Source organism: Pavona decussata, unplaced genomic scaffold (genome assembly GCF_977016875.1).
Source record: "Pavona decussata unplaced genomic scaffold, jaPavDecu1.1 SCAFFOLD_489, whole genome shotgun sequence".
NCBI lineage: Eukaryota > Metazoa > Cnidaria > Anthozoa > Scleractinia > Agariciidae > Pavona > Pavona decussata.
Window position 1 is genome coordinate 25,001 of NW_028145819.1, and position 17,331 is coordinate 42,331.

Below are 17,331 nucleotides of genomic sequence, written 5' to 3' on the forward strand. Positions count from 1 at the left end.
CTTTATCAAAACAGTGAAATTTGGAAATGTTACCACTCGGACCCTGTGCGGTGTACAAAGTCATTCCTCCCCAGAAATTGTCTCTAAAATCCATTTTACTTACTTTACAAAGATTCAGCTCCGACGGCAGCTCGTGGGCATACAAGACATCGAGGAAGAAATATGGAGACTCTAGCAGTGAAGAGAGTATCTGCAAACAACAGTAATCGAATTACCTTATTATAGGAAATTCAAAAATTCATTAATAATTCATAAGCCCATTGACCTATCAAATGGTCGATAAAACATCACGTGCAGTGGTTTCAAAACCCGAGAAAACCTCCTCCTTATTAGTATGTGGTGTTTAATGTTTTTCTCGTATGCTAATTTCCAACGTTCACAAAAGCATCATTGTTAGGAACTCTCTTGACACACGCTTTTCCAGCAATGTTTTTGAAGCCGTTCAAAAAACTGACAGCTCCTCGTGGTTTTAAATCCCAATAAAACATTGCTGCTCGTGTTTTAAACATTACTTACGTAATGATTGTGTTTATCTGAGGAGCCATCCACTCTGACGCGTTTTCAAAAGTATCCGTTATCATCGCGGCGAAAACGAAGCAAAATATTTTCATCCACACTTAGCGTTTTTGTATTTGTCTCCGTTTTTACCTGTCCACACTAGAAAAGGATCGTTTTCAAAACGATTTCCTTTTTCAAAAGTCTCCACTTTTGAAACAGTTTTCGAAAGTCTCCGTTTTCATCGACGATTTCGAGAGTTTTAGTGTGGATGATAGGCAAAAACGCATCAAAAAGTATACGTTTTCAAACGAAAACGCATTAGTGTGGATGGGGCTTAAAATTAACGCGAATTGAGGGCAACTTTACTTGCTAATAAAGGAAATTAACGCGAAAAAGGGTGTAAAATTTTAAATTGAGGGAAATGAACTGGTTACCAAATTTACCGGAGAAGTTATTTCAGTGGAGCCGAAAAGATCCTCCTCACTAATTCAAGGAGGCTTTGAAATACGAATGATTCAAGAAGTCTGGAAATTTTAAGGAGGTCTCGTTTTCAGTGGAGAATGGTTATGTTGACGACTCACTATCTAGGGAGCTTAAGCAACGACGACGGCGACGGCAACGACAACGCCGCAAAACAATAGGTTTAATGAGCAAACACAATCGCTCTGTACGTGCGTTTTTCATTTTGGTACATTTCTTTGTCGTCCTCTGCTAAACGACAACGTGAAATGACCACATTCAAGGTTTTGTGGAGAACGTGAACGCACCGCGGTGAATTTTTCACTTTCTTTCTTAACTTGTACGCCACTCCCACCAATTTGGTTCCTGGTTAGTTCGCCATTCTTGTAAAAGTTGAGCGAGTTGAAATAATCGCGAAGTAGCACAAATGAAATAAAGTGATATTTCCAGGTGACGTTTTCATTGCCGTTGCCGTCGTCGCTGCTTAAGCTCCCTTCTATCTCGGCGGAAACTCATGAGGCAGATTTTGAGATTTCTACCTCTGAGAGTGACCATTCTAGGTGTTAAGAATGTCTGCGTTGGATACAGAATTTGAGATTAAAATGATGGAAATTAAAGGGGCTCTCTCACGGAGATTTAGCTGTATTTGACCAAAGCTACTCAAATATTTAACATAGAGTCTTTAATTTTCTCTAACATAAAATTGTTTGTAGGACACCGGAAGGAAAAAATTAACTCATTATTTCAACGAAGAACAAACTATAAATCAATGTATTTTCAAATTTTCGAAAATACACAGGAAGAAGTTGAAAAAAAATTCCAAAATTTTTCAAGTTATAAACTGTTTCCATCCAAGCCATTCGCAGGAAAAGAGAACAAATACTAGATTATGTATACTGTTATGATAATTGTTAACAATACTAAACCATTATTTTAATATTTCCATCGATACAAACATGTTTCTGCTACTCAAAGGCACAGCAAAAATCGATGAAACTTAATTAATAGCGTGGAAATGAACGCTGACAGTAAAAAATCGCGTTAATTTACAGTGCAACGCGCCTTATCGTGGCCACCCAACAAACTTGTTTTACAGGTTAGCCAATCAGGATACGCGATTTTGATAAACGGTCACGCCTCCTTGGAAAGTCCAACAGGCAAGTGATGCAACAACGAATTATTAAAAAAAAAAACATGTCGTTTTGTATTTTATGGCTAACTTGTAAAAATTGTTTGTTGGGCGGCCACGGTAAGGCGCGTCGCACTGTAAAATGGAGCGTTAATTTCCTAATAATGAGCTACACAACATTAGCTATAAAAATGTGATTATTTGTCGTTCTGAAAGTGAGTTGGGGTGGAAAATTGTCTTAGCTGTTTCTTCGTTTCACACTGTTGGTGAGAGAATAGCCTGTGAACAGGCTCCCAAGTGGGGTATAGGGCGAAGAAAAAAATCGAGCTCCGAGAGGGGACCTCCAAACCGGGCTCTGCTCGCCCGGCTCACAGAGTTTTCTTTTCGCCCAAAACTGCACTTGGGAGTCTGTTCACAGGCTGGTGTGAGAACTGAATTGAGCTCAAACATAAGAGAATATTCCCATTTCAAATTAATCGGCAGTGTAGTGAAATGACCGGTGAGCACCTGAAGTGATGGCAGTTGGCTATGTTCAGCACCCAAAGGTCAACCAATTCCGTTTGTTTACGTTATTAAAAATGCGAAATAAGGTTGAGTCTGTGGATGAAAGTCTAAAGGGCTACCATTCAAATGAAAGCTACTGAGCAGTACTTTCCTGTGGTGCTGTTTATTACGCTGTACAAGGTGATTCTACCTTTTGAGTCTGTGGATGAAATCCTAAAGAGTGACCATTCAAATGAAAGCTACTGAGCAGTACTTTCCTGTGGTGCTGTTTATTACGCTGTACAAGGTGATTCTACCTTTTGAGTCTGTGGATGAAAGTCTAAAGGGCTACCATTCAAATGAGATCTATTGAGCAGTACTTTCCTGTGGTGCTGTTTATTATGCCGTACAAGGTGATTCTACCTTTTGAGTCTGTGGATGAAATCCTAAAGAGTGACCATTCAAATGAAAACTACTGAGCAGTACTTTCCTGTGGTGCTGTTTATTGTGTTGCCCAAGATGATTCTAACTTTTAAGCCTGTGGATGAAATCCGAAAGTGTGACCATTGAAATGAAAGTTCCTGAGCAGTACTTTCCCGTAGTGGTGTTTTGAATGCAGTACATTTTGAAGTGGTTCTAACTTTTAAGCCTTAAGCCTGTGGATGAAATACGTAGTGTGATGACCATTCAAATGAAAGCTGCTGAGCAGTACTTTCCTGTGGTGCTGTCAATTATGCTGTGCAAGGTGGTTCTAACTTTTGAGCCTGTAGATGAAATCCAGACAGCTATTTAGCTGCTCATTCTTGCTCCTCAATACATTTTAAAATAAGGTTTCGTTCTTGAAAGTACGTACAGAGAGTGAAAGAAAATATTAAACAAACCTGCTTGGCTTCAGGAGACATTTGAGGCATACATTGTGAGCGTCCATACACTAAAATAAGTCGGACAACAAACGGAGGAGGCAGCAAGATATCTTCAACTTCTGGTAATGTTATGTTTTCCTTTCTGCAACAAGTGAAAAAAAAAAAACTAAGGTAAAAATTGCCAGAATACAATTAGGTTCTGCATGTGAGCTATTGAGCTGCAGAGCTTAGTTTTGGGGGAAAGTTTGGCCTTCTTGAGGGATCCAAGCCCATGAAATTTCTGTTCAAAATTGGTTTGGCTCAACTCTAAACTAAAAAAGCTCAAAACAGACTTTTAAAACTAGTCAGCTGACACAATTCAGGTTTATATGCTGGAGGCTTTATTTCAGAAGGGTCTTTGCTTCAGAGAATTACCGCACTTGATTTTGGAAAGGGGGGGGGGGGGGGGGGGGGCTTCCATTCAGAATTTAAGGTAGCAAATCAAAGAATATTAATATCTTTTTCATAAATTGCAGCCAATAAATTATGCAGTTGAATTTCATAATAATTAGTCTTACAAGTATGTGCAAAATTTATAAATATAAAGGTTTCTAAATACATAAGCAAGTAAAAATTAAAGCAAAATAGGCCATTATTGAGTTGCTGTGAACCTCATTATGATAGCGAGGCTAAGTGAAAAGTTTTTCATATGAAAATTACATTTGTTTGCATATGAATGAAAACTAATTTTTATAACAAAAACCTCGCTTTTACAATGAGGTTCAAAGCAACTCGGAAATGGCCTATTGGACGACGTTTAGAAGTCGTCATTTTGAACTTGACAATGGTGTCATGACAACTCCGAAATGTCGCTCAATTTTGTCATTTATTTTACTTGCTCATGTAAAATAAGGTACGTGGGAATAATTAACACAAATTGAAAAGAATAATAAATCGGTTGCCATTTTTCAAGAAGGTCTATTATTTGACAATTCAAGAAGTTAACACTTACACTGCCTCAAAAAGGTCGCACATTTCTAAGATCAAAGTCAAGGTGTAATAAACATCTTACATTTACTGACACCAAAACCCTAAATTACAATATATATTGAATATTTACTGACAACTCCTGAAACACCTACAGTAATTACATAATAAATTATTACATACATTTATGTACTAGACACAACTCTTCAGTTGAACTTGCCTGTCATCATGTTCATTTTTCTCATACTCTTTACTGTGGGGCACCTACTCGATTAGTTCTATTAGATTTTTGGGTGTCCCAAACTTCACTTAATACAGTCGACTCTTTCCTTGCGGACACCTCACTGTTACGGACACCCCGATAGCAGCTAAATCCCCGGCAAAAATAAATAACAGACGTTTGACTGAAATAAATTCCCGCTACTACGGACTTTTGCTATAAAGGACTGTATTCATAGTATTCAAAATGTTTTTCTTCCTTCATTTCTTTTCTTTTTTTTATCTTTTTCTGGTAACAATGAAAATTGACTTGACTCGAATTTGTTTAATTATTTAGGACGCAAAAATTACAGGCTGAGATTCAGGCAAGTTACAATCAGGAATAATTACTGTGCGTAGTCAGCTGTTATGACAGTCACACAGAACAGTTTGCCGTCGTCCTTCTTCAGCTGTCCTGCTGCAGAAACTCACTAATTGTTCTCTAAGTAACAAATACAGTAGCCAGCGATAACTTATGGTCTGCATGTGATTTAAATCACTGCATCCACAAAAGGGAGACGGGTTGGGTTCCATTCTTTTGTTTCCATGTTGCCAGGAGAGATGAGTGCTGGAACTGCAATCCTGGCCTATAGAGTTAGGGACACCTGGCTCTTTGTGAATTTTTGTTCCACTAAACTCTGCCTCGACAGCATTAATATCTTTGCATTAAGGACGGTGCCTACTTTTGTTACTGCGCATACGTTTTGTGCATCTTGAGATACTCGGATTTCCTATCAGTGGTGCTTACTAATACAGAATATTTTTTTGCGCGGTTTAAAACTATGCAGAGAAAGCAGAACTCAGCAAGTGCTCTTGGTATCCAAAAAGAAAATCGTGGGTAACTATGCACTTTTCAGAGATAATAAAGCTTCAAATTATATGGGAAAAAAATGCCATACATTGCTTTGTATTTTATGGCTTTTTAGAATTACTTTTTGCATAATTATCTCTAAAAAATGCGTGGTTATCCCCAATTTTCTTTTTGGATTGCTAAGATCTGCTTTTCCCACATAGTCATAAACGGCGTAAAAATACTTCAGTATTAATAGGCACCGTCCTCAAGTCACTCATTAACCTAACCACTCCCCCCCCCCTCCCCCCAATCAATGTTGAGCATTAACACTAACTGATATCACATGCGCAAATATCGTCTTTGTTCATGAATTGACACTGTAAGTAGGGGGGGGGGGGGGGGAGTGAAACCATGTCTAGATCAGCCCCAGCGAGGCCTTAACATATTTTTGTATCAGAAGGAAGTGCAAAGGCAGTTCTAAGCTAACTAGAAAAGCAAGAAATTAGGAGAAATGGGTGATGAATATCTCAAAGGATACGGAATTCATCTTGTGATAGAAGTTTTTCCTCAGGACTAAGGCGATTCAGAGTACTGCAGATAACTTCCACATCACTTGTAAAATGCTTGTACTAACAGAGGAAGAATTTTATTATTATTATTATTATTATTAATTTTATTATTAAATTATTACGTTAGAATTTAAAATAACAATGGTATAGGTGTGGTGTGGAAAAACAATGCAGAGATAGATATACAAGGAGGGGTACCAGGGGATTTGGACCTCCCTTTTCTCAAAGAAACAGAAACAGAAAGTCTCCAATTTGTCTGCGATGTTTAATGTAGGACAGAAATCTCACTGATGTTTGATTCAGGACTTAAATTAAAGGGGAACCATCATGGAGATGTTGCTGTATTTTTTATCAAAGCAAGTCAAATATTTAACATAGGACCTTTGGATCCCCTAACATGAAATTGTTTAGAGAGCACCGGAAGGAAAATATTAAGTATTTCTCTCACAAAGAACAAACTATAAATCAGTTTTGAGCAATACCGTAATCATTTCAGATCTCCAAACAACATGTAAGAACTTGAAAAAATTGGCAAAGTTTTTCAAGCTGTAATAAAGTTTGCATCCAAGCCATCCCCAGAAAAAAACGAACAATAAATTGTTTTAATACCAGCTTTTGTATACTCATAGGGTAATAAGTAATTGCTAACATTTACTGAGCCATTATTTTAAAAGTGATTTTCATCGATACTGTATGTTTTTTTCGCTATTCAAAGGCACACAGAAAATTGGTGACACTGCAACAATTAACGGCGGTCATATTCGCTTACCCATGATGCTTTGTCATCCAAAACCAAGATGGCAAACTGGTGATTGGGGTTCAATTTAGACTTGGTTTTTACAAAGATTTCTACTGATCTTTGAACAAGTTGAAATATTGTCCTGAAAAAAAAAAAAAAAGCCACAGAAAATTAATTTAAGTGCCTAAAGTATGCAGTATACGGAGCCACTTCGAATAGTATTCAACATTTTTTAGACCACTGCTATAAACGCAAGTATTTTTTTTATAGAAAGTAGATATCAGGGAACTTGAAAAAGAGGACATTGATTCAGATTTTTAGAAAGGCCTCTTGAAAGAACTCTCCATTACAAGGAATTTTACTTAATGTGAAGCACACAAACTACAGCTGTACTCCTTGAGGAGAGATACTTTTATATACTTAAGGTAAACACAGGAAGCTTCAAACTATCATTTGTTAATAGAGTCGCGTGCGCATTTCAGTATGTCTTTGAGCACTTGTAAAAATAATAGAGAGGTAGAGGGGCTTCGGATATTTATACATTTTATATATTTTAATCTATTTTTGTTGTTATTATTAAATTGTTCTGTAACTTAAGATATGTATTTTTATCTTTTGAAGATCATTAAAGACTTATTATTGTTAATATTTATTACAGGGCCTTTCAAAGGGAACAAGAATGGCATTTTCTTTAATAGGCCTTATCACGGTTTTCGACGCCATTTTGACGGGTAGGCAAACAGGCTTGAAATAACAGTGTTTGTATGGAAATCCGATGTCAAATAATTTTCATAAAACATCGCTTCTGAAAAATTCATGAATCGGAAACTTTCGGCACTAGGAAGAGGATTTTAAGGAAAAAATTGGAGGGATGTAGCTGTGACAGAAAGCGTCCAGTCGTGTTTTGAACTTTCCATACATTTCCCTGTATTTTTTCCCGCGACCTTTTTTTAGTAGCAGTTCACGGCTGGTTCGCTATACAGACAAATGTTTGGAAAGTTCAAAACACGACTGCACGCTTTCTGTCACAGCTACATCCCTCTAATTTTGTTCTTAAAATCCTTTTCCTAGTGCCAAAAGTTTCTAATTCATGAATTTTTCAGAAGCGATGTTTTATAAAAATTATTTGACATTGGATTTCCATACAAACACTGTTATTTCAAGCCTGTTTGCCTACCCGTCAAAATGGCGTCGAAAACCGTGATAAGGCCTATTGTATATTTTTTTTCATTTTAGTAAAAAATTGTTGTGCATAAAGAGTGCGGTAATTTATACGGGCAACAAACAATCAGAACTTGTAACAAAATTTGTTGCCGACAAGCTGTAAGAAAATGTTGCTTGTATTGCTTGGTCTGAAGAACCTATAAACTGATTTAGTTTAAAATCACAATATCCTAAAGGCAATATACTGCCAGATAAAATTGTTAAAAAATTGCCAATTTCACTTTTAGTTGTTCGTGACTAATGCTGATGCCAAGTCTACACTATGAATTTCCTTTGTGTGAATTAAAACCAAGAACTTATAGCAATGGACACACAAAATGTTGTGTTGTGGGAGGTGGTGTGGCCTAGTGGTTAGGGGCGCCGGACGTGTAATTAAAATCTGGAGGCCCCAGGTTCAAGTTCCGCTCCAAGGCCACGCTTTGTAAAATAGCCAACCGCCAGTTGGGATCTTTAACAAAATGATACTTTCAGTTTGCATATTTATTTCACTGGTTTATAGGGTCCCCAATTAGTGCTAGTACAGCACTAAATACTTCGACACTTAAATAAAGTCATTTATTTATTCAATAAATGTTGCTGTTGATTTGCTACATGTGTGCACTTGTTATCGTAGGAGTAGGCAACGTGCAATGACAAGAGATGGGTACAATTTTTTGTACAACACAAGCTGTGTGTGCTACAGAAAATTAAAGTTTTACCAAGTGTTGTATTTTATTCCATAATTAGTAATTTTAAAGTTCTATTTTAAACCAAAGGGATGTTCCCTTTTTTTACCCTGTAAGTTGTGTATTTTTACTGCACACGGGGTTGTTTATTATCACTTTGCAAATTCAGTGAATGTTTGGAAAACCTTGGGTAATGGTTGGTGATCAAAGGGTTTTAAGACAGTCATAAGCAGAAGTTGCATAGTCTAAATTGGCCCTTACATTCTAATCCATTCAATGCCATCACGACCAAACCTCACATGCTAAAACTATATATATATTCATGATCTCAGCTTGAAGGTTATTAGTTAAAAATTAATTAAAAATTGTTTTGACTCAGCATTATCTAGGAAATGAGAAATTAGACACAAAAAATTTCTATACCTCTCTGGCACACTCTTACACTGAAAGGACATGGCTTTCATTTCTGGGGATAAATCCAAACACATGATCTACAAAGAGGTGCAGAATATAATGTTAGCAGGTGAGATTTTGCATAATTATCAATTATTCCACGAGCACACATTGGGCATATACTTCACGGTAAGGTAAGGGTGACTATATGGAGCGTTAGGGTTAGGTTAGGGTAAGGGTTAGATGGGTGACCAAATGTGATGAAAGATAGCCAAGGAGGCATGTAGTACCAAGTTGGTTAATTAATAACCACATATCCAACAAGCATGAGTAGAATAATAATTGTTTTATTAAAAAAAATCAAGAAATATATCATTATAATTATTTATATTTTAATCAACTTTATTTCACAACAACCATTTACACACAATCCAACATTTACTTCTTGTTACATACATTTCTAATAATGGAATGCATACGGAGTAGGACATGTTCAATAGGTAAAAAGCATCCTTTAAGGCGAGTTTTTAGGATCTGAAGTTTGCTAAAAAGCTTTCTATTTGACATTTGAGAGTGAAATCATTTTTGAAACCTACAAGTGCGTATGTTCTGCACATCTAGAGATACTCAGGTTTTCTATGGGTGGTGCTTGCAAATACAGGGATATTTTTGAGCAGTTTAAAACTTATTAGCAAAATGATCTATTGGAATCCGTAATGAAAATTGGGGGTAACCATGCATTTTTCAGGGATAATAAAGCTTCAATTTGGAAAAAAATGCCATACATTGCTTGGTATTTTATGGCTTTTTAGAATAATTGTTGCTTAATTATCTCTGAAAAATGCGTGGCAACCCCCAATTTTCTTTTTGGATTTCAATGGCCCTTCCTAATATCTGTTTTTCCTGTATAGTCATAAAAATACTTTGGTATCACTGTAATAGGCACCGTCCTTAACATTAACATGATGTAGGAGGGCATAACCATTACTGGGGTAGATGTTTATGTAGGCCTTAGCACCTGACAACAGGGTGCATATATTTGATCTTGCGATTTCTTTTTCAAAACGTTTTGAGTGCCTCCATCTGTGATGCTTTCCTTTCACATACCAAGTATTACAGTTGTTAAACTCATCAAAGGAACCGTCACATTGAACCCAGTCAGTGGAATACTTGCGAACCTGATACTTACCAAAGGGAGGGCACTGAGAGGGGAAAAGGCTTGAAAATAAAGCAAGAAAAATGACCTTTCTCACAGTCCAGGAAGGAACCAAATGCAAAGCTACTCATAAGGCACCCCCAGCAGAGAGCTCAAAGGTCTAAATTACCGTACAGTATTTATTTGATTAATCGCCCACTTTCGAATAAGGGCCAACCCCACCCTCTCCCAACGACAACAACAACAAAATGCTGTACTAGCCCATAGTGAAGTAAGAGGAGAGTCAGTTAAGTTGTCAATGAACTTTAATATTGTTTATGGCTTGTCTATGTTAGCTTACACACTTTGTTTTGTCTTGTTGAAACGAAATAAACTTGTTTTCCCTTGTTTTGTTATTCTCTAAAAGTGTTCTCACTTGCTGAAAATGTTGGGAAAATAATAAGCGCCCACCCTCATGGGCCCAAAATTAAATAAGCGCCCAGGGCGGTTAATCGAATAAATAAGGTATATTAAGCCAGTCATTACAAGTTGTCTCTTGTTTTCTTGCCAATTCATGCCTTGTTTGGAAAGCTTCACCTTCTGTATAAAATTACATGTAATTGACCTTTGGGCAACCCAAGAATAAAACCTAAGAACTAACCTGTTGTGAGTCTTTGAAGTATCGGTCTAAAGAAACAAAAGGGATCTTGCACTTCAATATGACAACTGACACTTCAAGACCTGTAAGAGAAACACATCATTTACACATTTAAACTGGTTTGATAAAATTAATTTTAGAGCAAAAATATAATAAAATAAACCACATTATATGCACCAATCAGTGTCAGGTTAACTCTTGGCATTCAGTTCAGTTGAGTTCATTGTTTTGCCATAAATTGTACAAATTTTTTATTATTATTTAACTACTTTATGGCAAGGAAGCCCAAGGGAAGCCACCGGGCTTACAAGGAATGGGCTCCCTCAGTTAAGTAACTAAAGAACAAAGTATACATGAGACCAAAATCAATGGCAGAGCTACAATAAATCTTAAAATATATTACATATATTACATTCCTGAACTTCTAGTATGTTCTTCTCTAGTAGCTGCTGTCTTTGCCACTTCCAGTCATGTGTATATACTGTTGATTTCTTGTTAATTCTCTTAAAAATTGAAATTAAAGACATGTAACTATATAGAGTTACATTATTCAGTATGTGTCTCCACTTAGAAGAATTTCAACAAATATTTATTCAACAAATATTTATTGTAAAATATCTGACCATTTTCCATCCTGGATCCACACAAAACTGTAACCAAATTCTAACTTAACATCACCTCCCATCATACATGTACCATACACTAAAGTTAATCTCAGAAGACCGACGACTGGTACTAGCAGCTATTACCCAACCAACCAGGCTCGTAAGCAGGTTAAACAGGAAAATTCATTCCTGATCTGCCTTACCCCCCAAAATGTTATCTGATACAGTACGGCTCCTTCAGAAGCATTCATGGACAAAAAATCATTAAATTTAACCACAAAATGCAAAAATTTGCAGCTTACGGTTAATTTATAAATTAAAGCCATTTTTGTTTCATCAACTTGATCAGGAAAAAGCTCATTTGCACTTACTTTCAACACAAAATTTACATATGCAGCCACAAAACTAGTTTCGTCCGAAGACCTCGCCATTTGGTTACCATGTTCGCATTTTAAAATGCCATGGCGGTTTACAACGAACATGCATTTTAAAACAAACATGGGGACCAACTGACGAGGTCTTCCGACGAAACTACTCTTGTGGTTGTATAATGTAAATTGTGTGTTGAAAGTAAATGCAAATGAGGTTTTTCCTGATCAAGATGATGTTGAGTAATACTTTCTTGGCTTCGATACACAAAATTTCCCAGAGATTTTAGTTTTCAAATCATTCAAAACATGCAAGGTCCACCTTCTACAAGTTATCAAATGATAAAAAAATTATTGCATATGTATAACTTATATATAGAATTGTCTTCTTTGGGTTGAACTACACACTTGCATTCCTTATGCACTGACCATATCCTAGGACTCCACTTTAGAAACTGGATTACAATCCAGGCCCCAGTTGTTCAAAGAGCAGATAACTTTATCCCGTGGATAAGTTGCTATCCAGCGGAAAAAATGTATTCCAACCAAACCTTTTCATTGGTAAGTTTTTCACACATTCTCATACTTAAATAAGACAGACACTTCTACTTTATACACAAATTATACGGCTATAGGGAAATTATCTGCCTCATAGCGACTAATCCAGTGGATAAAATTATCCGCTCTTTGAACAACTGCATGGGGCCAGGAATATAAAAACATAGGGCTAACTGAGTAAAAAGTTTGCACCTGGAATAAAAACTTTGGATCTGGAGCAACAACATCGGATAATAATAAACATTGCATCAAAATATAACTTTCAGTCTAGAGATCAACCTTAAATACTACATATAAATTAAATCAATTATTGATTTAAAGGAAGTCATATTTCCTTCAGGCAAACATTACTTTTTTCCCATGGATGTCCAAAAACAGATTTCAACTTGGCAAGTGCAGATCAGGGTTTCCTCAGAAGAAAGCCCTTCCAACCATGCATATATTGAGAATCCCAAGCTTGTTGTTAAAAATATAAAATAATGTAATACGATATAATTACAGTGTATGTGTTTTGTGGACATAAAAAAGTTTGTTTTTAGGTTTTATTTTTATCCCTAAGCAGATTGTTGCTTTAATTTACTCTTTCACTGATTTCCCCCTAATTTTACTTATTACAATGTACATGTAAGTATTACACGTAGGCAATATTCTGTGTGATTTCACAAGGCAATTGATTATTTCTTGCATACTTTTAGCCCTCAAAATTATATTGTTTTCTTTCAAATAAAGCACGCCCAATCTCCGCATGAGAAATCACTAGCATTGTTGTTAAAATGATGCCAAAATAAAACTTCAGTATATTTCCCAGTAATTTTTCCAGGTTGCCATTTGAAGAGGGGGGTGGGGAGGGGGAGGGGAGGGGGTGGCTTAGCAAAGATCAATGGGACCAGCATTTTGTAAATCTCCCGTCATTGTGCACATGTAGTTATTCACATTTACATCATTGTACAACTTGTTCAGTGGAAGTACACTTTATTACAATAAGACAGTGAGATTGAATAAGGAATGCAGATGCTAATTTTATTTTTTGTCTCCTCTTAGTAATTATGACCCCACATTAGCTAAGTTGGATTACACGTTAATTATTATTTCCATTATCATTATCATTTTCATTATTGTTATTATTATTATTATTACTATTATTATTATTATTATTATTATTATTATTATTATTATTATTATTTTTGATAAATTGACTAACTAAAACAATAATTATAATAATTATTATTGTGCTGCATATGCAGCACTTATTAATTTCTCAAGGGCTAGCTAGGGCATTGCATAAATTGAAGGGCTTTCTTTGACTGATGTCCACCAAAAGTAGTATGATTGGAACATTAAGAGTGCCTGACAGTAACTTTCGAGAATCGCTGGCCAAGCTTGATTTAATTATAGCCATCTTCTCTGTCTGTAAACTGTTATTATCTGTCAGCAGTCCGGGGTAGCGTCATTAAAAATTGAATTTTTGTCACTTCTGAGTAAATTTGCTTTACTAACGATCATACGTAATTATGTTGGATGGTCGTTTACCGAAAACAGAAAACGAAAGAATGTGTAATTTCTGGCCTAAAAAGTGGTCGCAGTCCCTTAAGAAATTTGAGTGGTGGTCACTTACAAGAGAGCTCTTGAAACAGCATTTAACTGAGAAACAAAACGGTTGTTTACAAAGTGGTCGCTTACGGGAGGTGGTCACTTACAAGAAGTGGTCCCTATGAGAGAGTTGACTGTACATGCATATACACTGTTATTATAAACAAATTGTGCGATAAAATGCATTTCAGGCCACCAGCTCATCACAACAATTCCATGTACATACACATGTATACTGCGAGGGATTACCAAGACTGTACATTTTGTGCAGTTATGTGATTTCAAAAAATTGTAAACATGCATGGCTTGTAGTACATGTATTATGGATAAGGGATTTGTATCTAAGTGAACTCTGGTGCTGCTACCGTATACGTGTGTACATGTGTATAATTATTTGTTACAGTTTAATGAACATAAATTGAGAAATGGTGTAGCCAAAATTACACCACTTGAGAATACTGACCACTCCTGTAAGACAATAGTGATAACAATTACTTATAGTACATGCACATGAAATTAACATTAGTGCAACTCCATTTGAAATACAAATGGTTGCTACATGGTATGCAAGCTCACCGAACTTTTCAGTTTCAGCTACGGTGGAATCCCGCCTTAGACTACCTCGTCATTATGACCACATTTTTGTGTTTAAACAAATGGAACATTCGGTCCCTTCCTTTCTTTCACAACATCATCAATCTGACCACCCTGTTCTTATGGGTACAATTCCCGTACGAAATAACCCCATGGAATTCCAAGTTCCATGGAATTCCATACCATGGAAACTCCATGGAGCGTCTGTGGATCGGAGTTCCATGGGCAGGGCTTCTGATAGGGTGCAAAAAAAAATTGGAAATTATGCGGCACTTTTACGTCTCATTATGCGGCAAGAAAGGTCTATTATGCGGCAAATTATGCGATTTCATTTTAGCTAATTTAACCTTGTTTTATTAGGTCTAAGAGGAGCACAATTCATTTTTTGCTGTTCAAGAAGCAATTTGAGCACAAAGGAAGGAACAAATGGCTGACATAAATCATTTGTTGCCTCATTTCAACGTTTGTTGATTCCCACCCGCATTTTTTCCACATTCGGCTTGTGTGACTCAGCTTCAAGGTGCTTGTCTACCACAAACTTTCGAAGATGAACAACCACTACGTTGCAGACCATCGTCATCATGAAATGTTCCTTCGGGGTACTTTCTTGCCCTGTCTTTCGCCGAAATATTTACAGGAAGGTGCGATCTTTTTTTTTTTCCTGCGAAGAAGTGTTCGGCATTTTAACAACAAACTTATCCATAATGAGGATTGAGGAAATTTGTTTCAATTAAATCAAAATAACTACATATTGCAAGCGACTATCGAGCAGTTTCCATGCTGATACTAACAACACAAGTTAGAAGGAATCAAATGACATCTATTGTGATTGGTGTATTTACATAAAAGGATTGTTTATTCCGTGCCAATGATCACTTGTTTAATTTTGAAAACCAGCACCAGGTCCCCAACATGTAAAATGCCGCATAGAATGCCTGTTTGTTCGTTTGTTCAACGAACGAACGCTTCCCGGTGCTTTTTGACGCCTTTTGAAAGAAAAAATGCCTTGAGATAACATTTAAATTATCGGAGAACTTAACATTGAGCGGGATTTTTGCTCTTTTTTTCTTAAATTGTGCGTTTTTGTACAAATTCTGCGATATTTCATGTATTATGCGATTTGTTGCGATTTTAGGTCAATTATGCGAAATCGCAACATCGCATAATATCAGAAGCCCTGCATGGAGTTCCATAGCATGCCATGGAGTGTCCATGGAGTTCCATAGAGTTCCATGGAATGTCCATGGAGTTCCATGGACGTCCATGGGATTCTGTTAAACTTCATGGAGTGTCCATCGGGTGTGTCCATAGAATTCCATGGAGTACTTGACAATCTAATGTACCACATTCCATGGAGGGACCATGAAGTCCACTGAATTAAGTTATGTCAGTAATTATACTCATTGTTGTATAAAATGCCATGGAATTAAGTGTCTGTGTGGAGGTTAAGTCCAAATGAAATTCATAATATGAATGACAATTATGACAAAACTAATATAAATAGCTGTGCCCTCAGAAACATTTTATTATTTTCTCAATCTCCTTTCCAATTATTGGGGTTAAACATAAATTAACATTTATTTATTTATTTTTTTTTACAAAATAATGGACAACTGAAACATGTTCTTTAAACATAAATGTATATATTGGAGTCTTGCATTTTGTATTAAGCTGTTTGGCTTTCAACATAATTATTGACAAAGGACTGTTAATTTATTGATACATGTACTTACTGTTCTTGAAAGTTAAATAATTACTGGATCTAAAGTATAATAATTTAAAATAAATTGTTCTTGAAAGTTAAAGATACCTTAAATTGGCAACATCCTTAAGTATTCACTGATCATGAATAGCAGTGGAGAAGATAACAACATTGTTATTTATATTTTTCAGCAGATAGCATACTGGTTATGGCCAGTTCCAGCAAAAATATGAATAAAATAGGCCATCACAAAATAGATAAATTTAAAATACTGGTTTGGAGGTAGACTCTATTCCATTGCAAAATATGTATAAAATAGTCTATTTAACTCTGTTTAATCTCCTATGCATGGTTAAATAACGTATTATATTTCATATTATTTGTTCAGCTATAACAAAATATGATTTTGAGGCAGCTGTTTTGTACCCAAACCAATCAGAACTTTACTGTACACTGGAATTTACAATTCACAGTTTCTTTGTTGTAAGTTTTAATCTGAACCATATATTTAACCATTCCATGGCAAATTTAATATGCAACAATAACAAATGGTTTGGAAGAAAGAGCAAGGATGTATACTTGTTGTCTATACCACAAGATTGAGCTGTATTTGTATGTTATTTAAATTGAACAGATAAAGACATAAAACCAAGATGAGTAACTGACATTAGTATTTGCAACTGGCTTCCTTTCATAATTCAAGGAAAGCGTTAATACTAAAAAAACAAAGCTTACAATTATTGGTCGTACACTAAACTACACTTGTGAAAACACTATTAGTTTCAAACCTTCTTTGATGAATCTTGACTCCATTTAATGCCAAAAAGAACAGCAATGCTTTGAATCATAATTCCAACGACCTCCATGCGCAATGCTAGCTTTTAAAATGAGTAATTAAGAAAGCGACTAGAGTCACTGAGTACCGGCAGCCATCTTGGATTTCATTCAGACTGGGAAGACTCAATCTCGTACCCAGAGTCTTCAGGCTTTTTGGTCAGCGGGGCAACGCCGGGAAGACTCTGGGGACATCGAATTTTATCACCGCAGGATTTCTGCGGTAAAACAATGGAAACCGTTGAGGA

General features: G+C 36.1%; 1 protein-coding gene across 2 annotated transcripts in view; it reads right to left on the minus strand.

Moving 5' to 3' along the window:
- LOC146450144 (BRISC and BRCA1-A complex member 1-like) overlaps positions 1-17,188 on the minus strand; it is a 20,139-nt gene extending 2,951 nt beyond the window's left edge. Inside the window, exons 1-9 of one of the 2 annotated variants that reach the window (XM_085100690.1) lie at positions 17,038-17,188; positions 11,245-11,335; positions 10,836-10,915; positions 9,070-9,137; positions 6,788-6,899; positions 5,988-6,078; positions 4,424-4,448; positions 3,451-3,574; positions 104-190 (exon numbers count right to left, since the gene is read on the minus strand). In XM_085100690.1, the coding sequence (XP_084956816.1) occupies positions 104-190; positions 3,451-3,574; positions 4,424-4,448; positions 5,988-6,078; positions 6,788-6,899; positions 9,070-9,137; positions 10,836-10,915; positions 11,245-11,335; positions 17,038-17,115 (756 nt within the window). In that variant the 5' untranslated portion in view covers positions 17,116-17,188. The remainder of the gene's footprint in view (positions 1-103; positions 191-3,450; positions 3,575-4,423; positions 4,449-5,987; positions 6,079-6,787; positions 6,900-9,069; positions 9,138-10,835; positions 10,916-11,244; positions 11,336-17,037) is intronic. The other variant, XM_085100691.1, reaches the window with a different exon arrangement.
- Between the last annotated feature and the right edge of the window lie 143 nt (positions 17,189-17,331).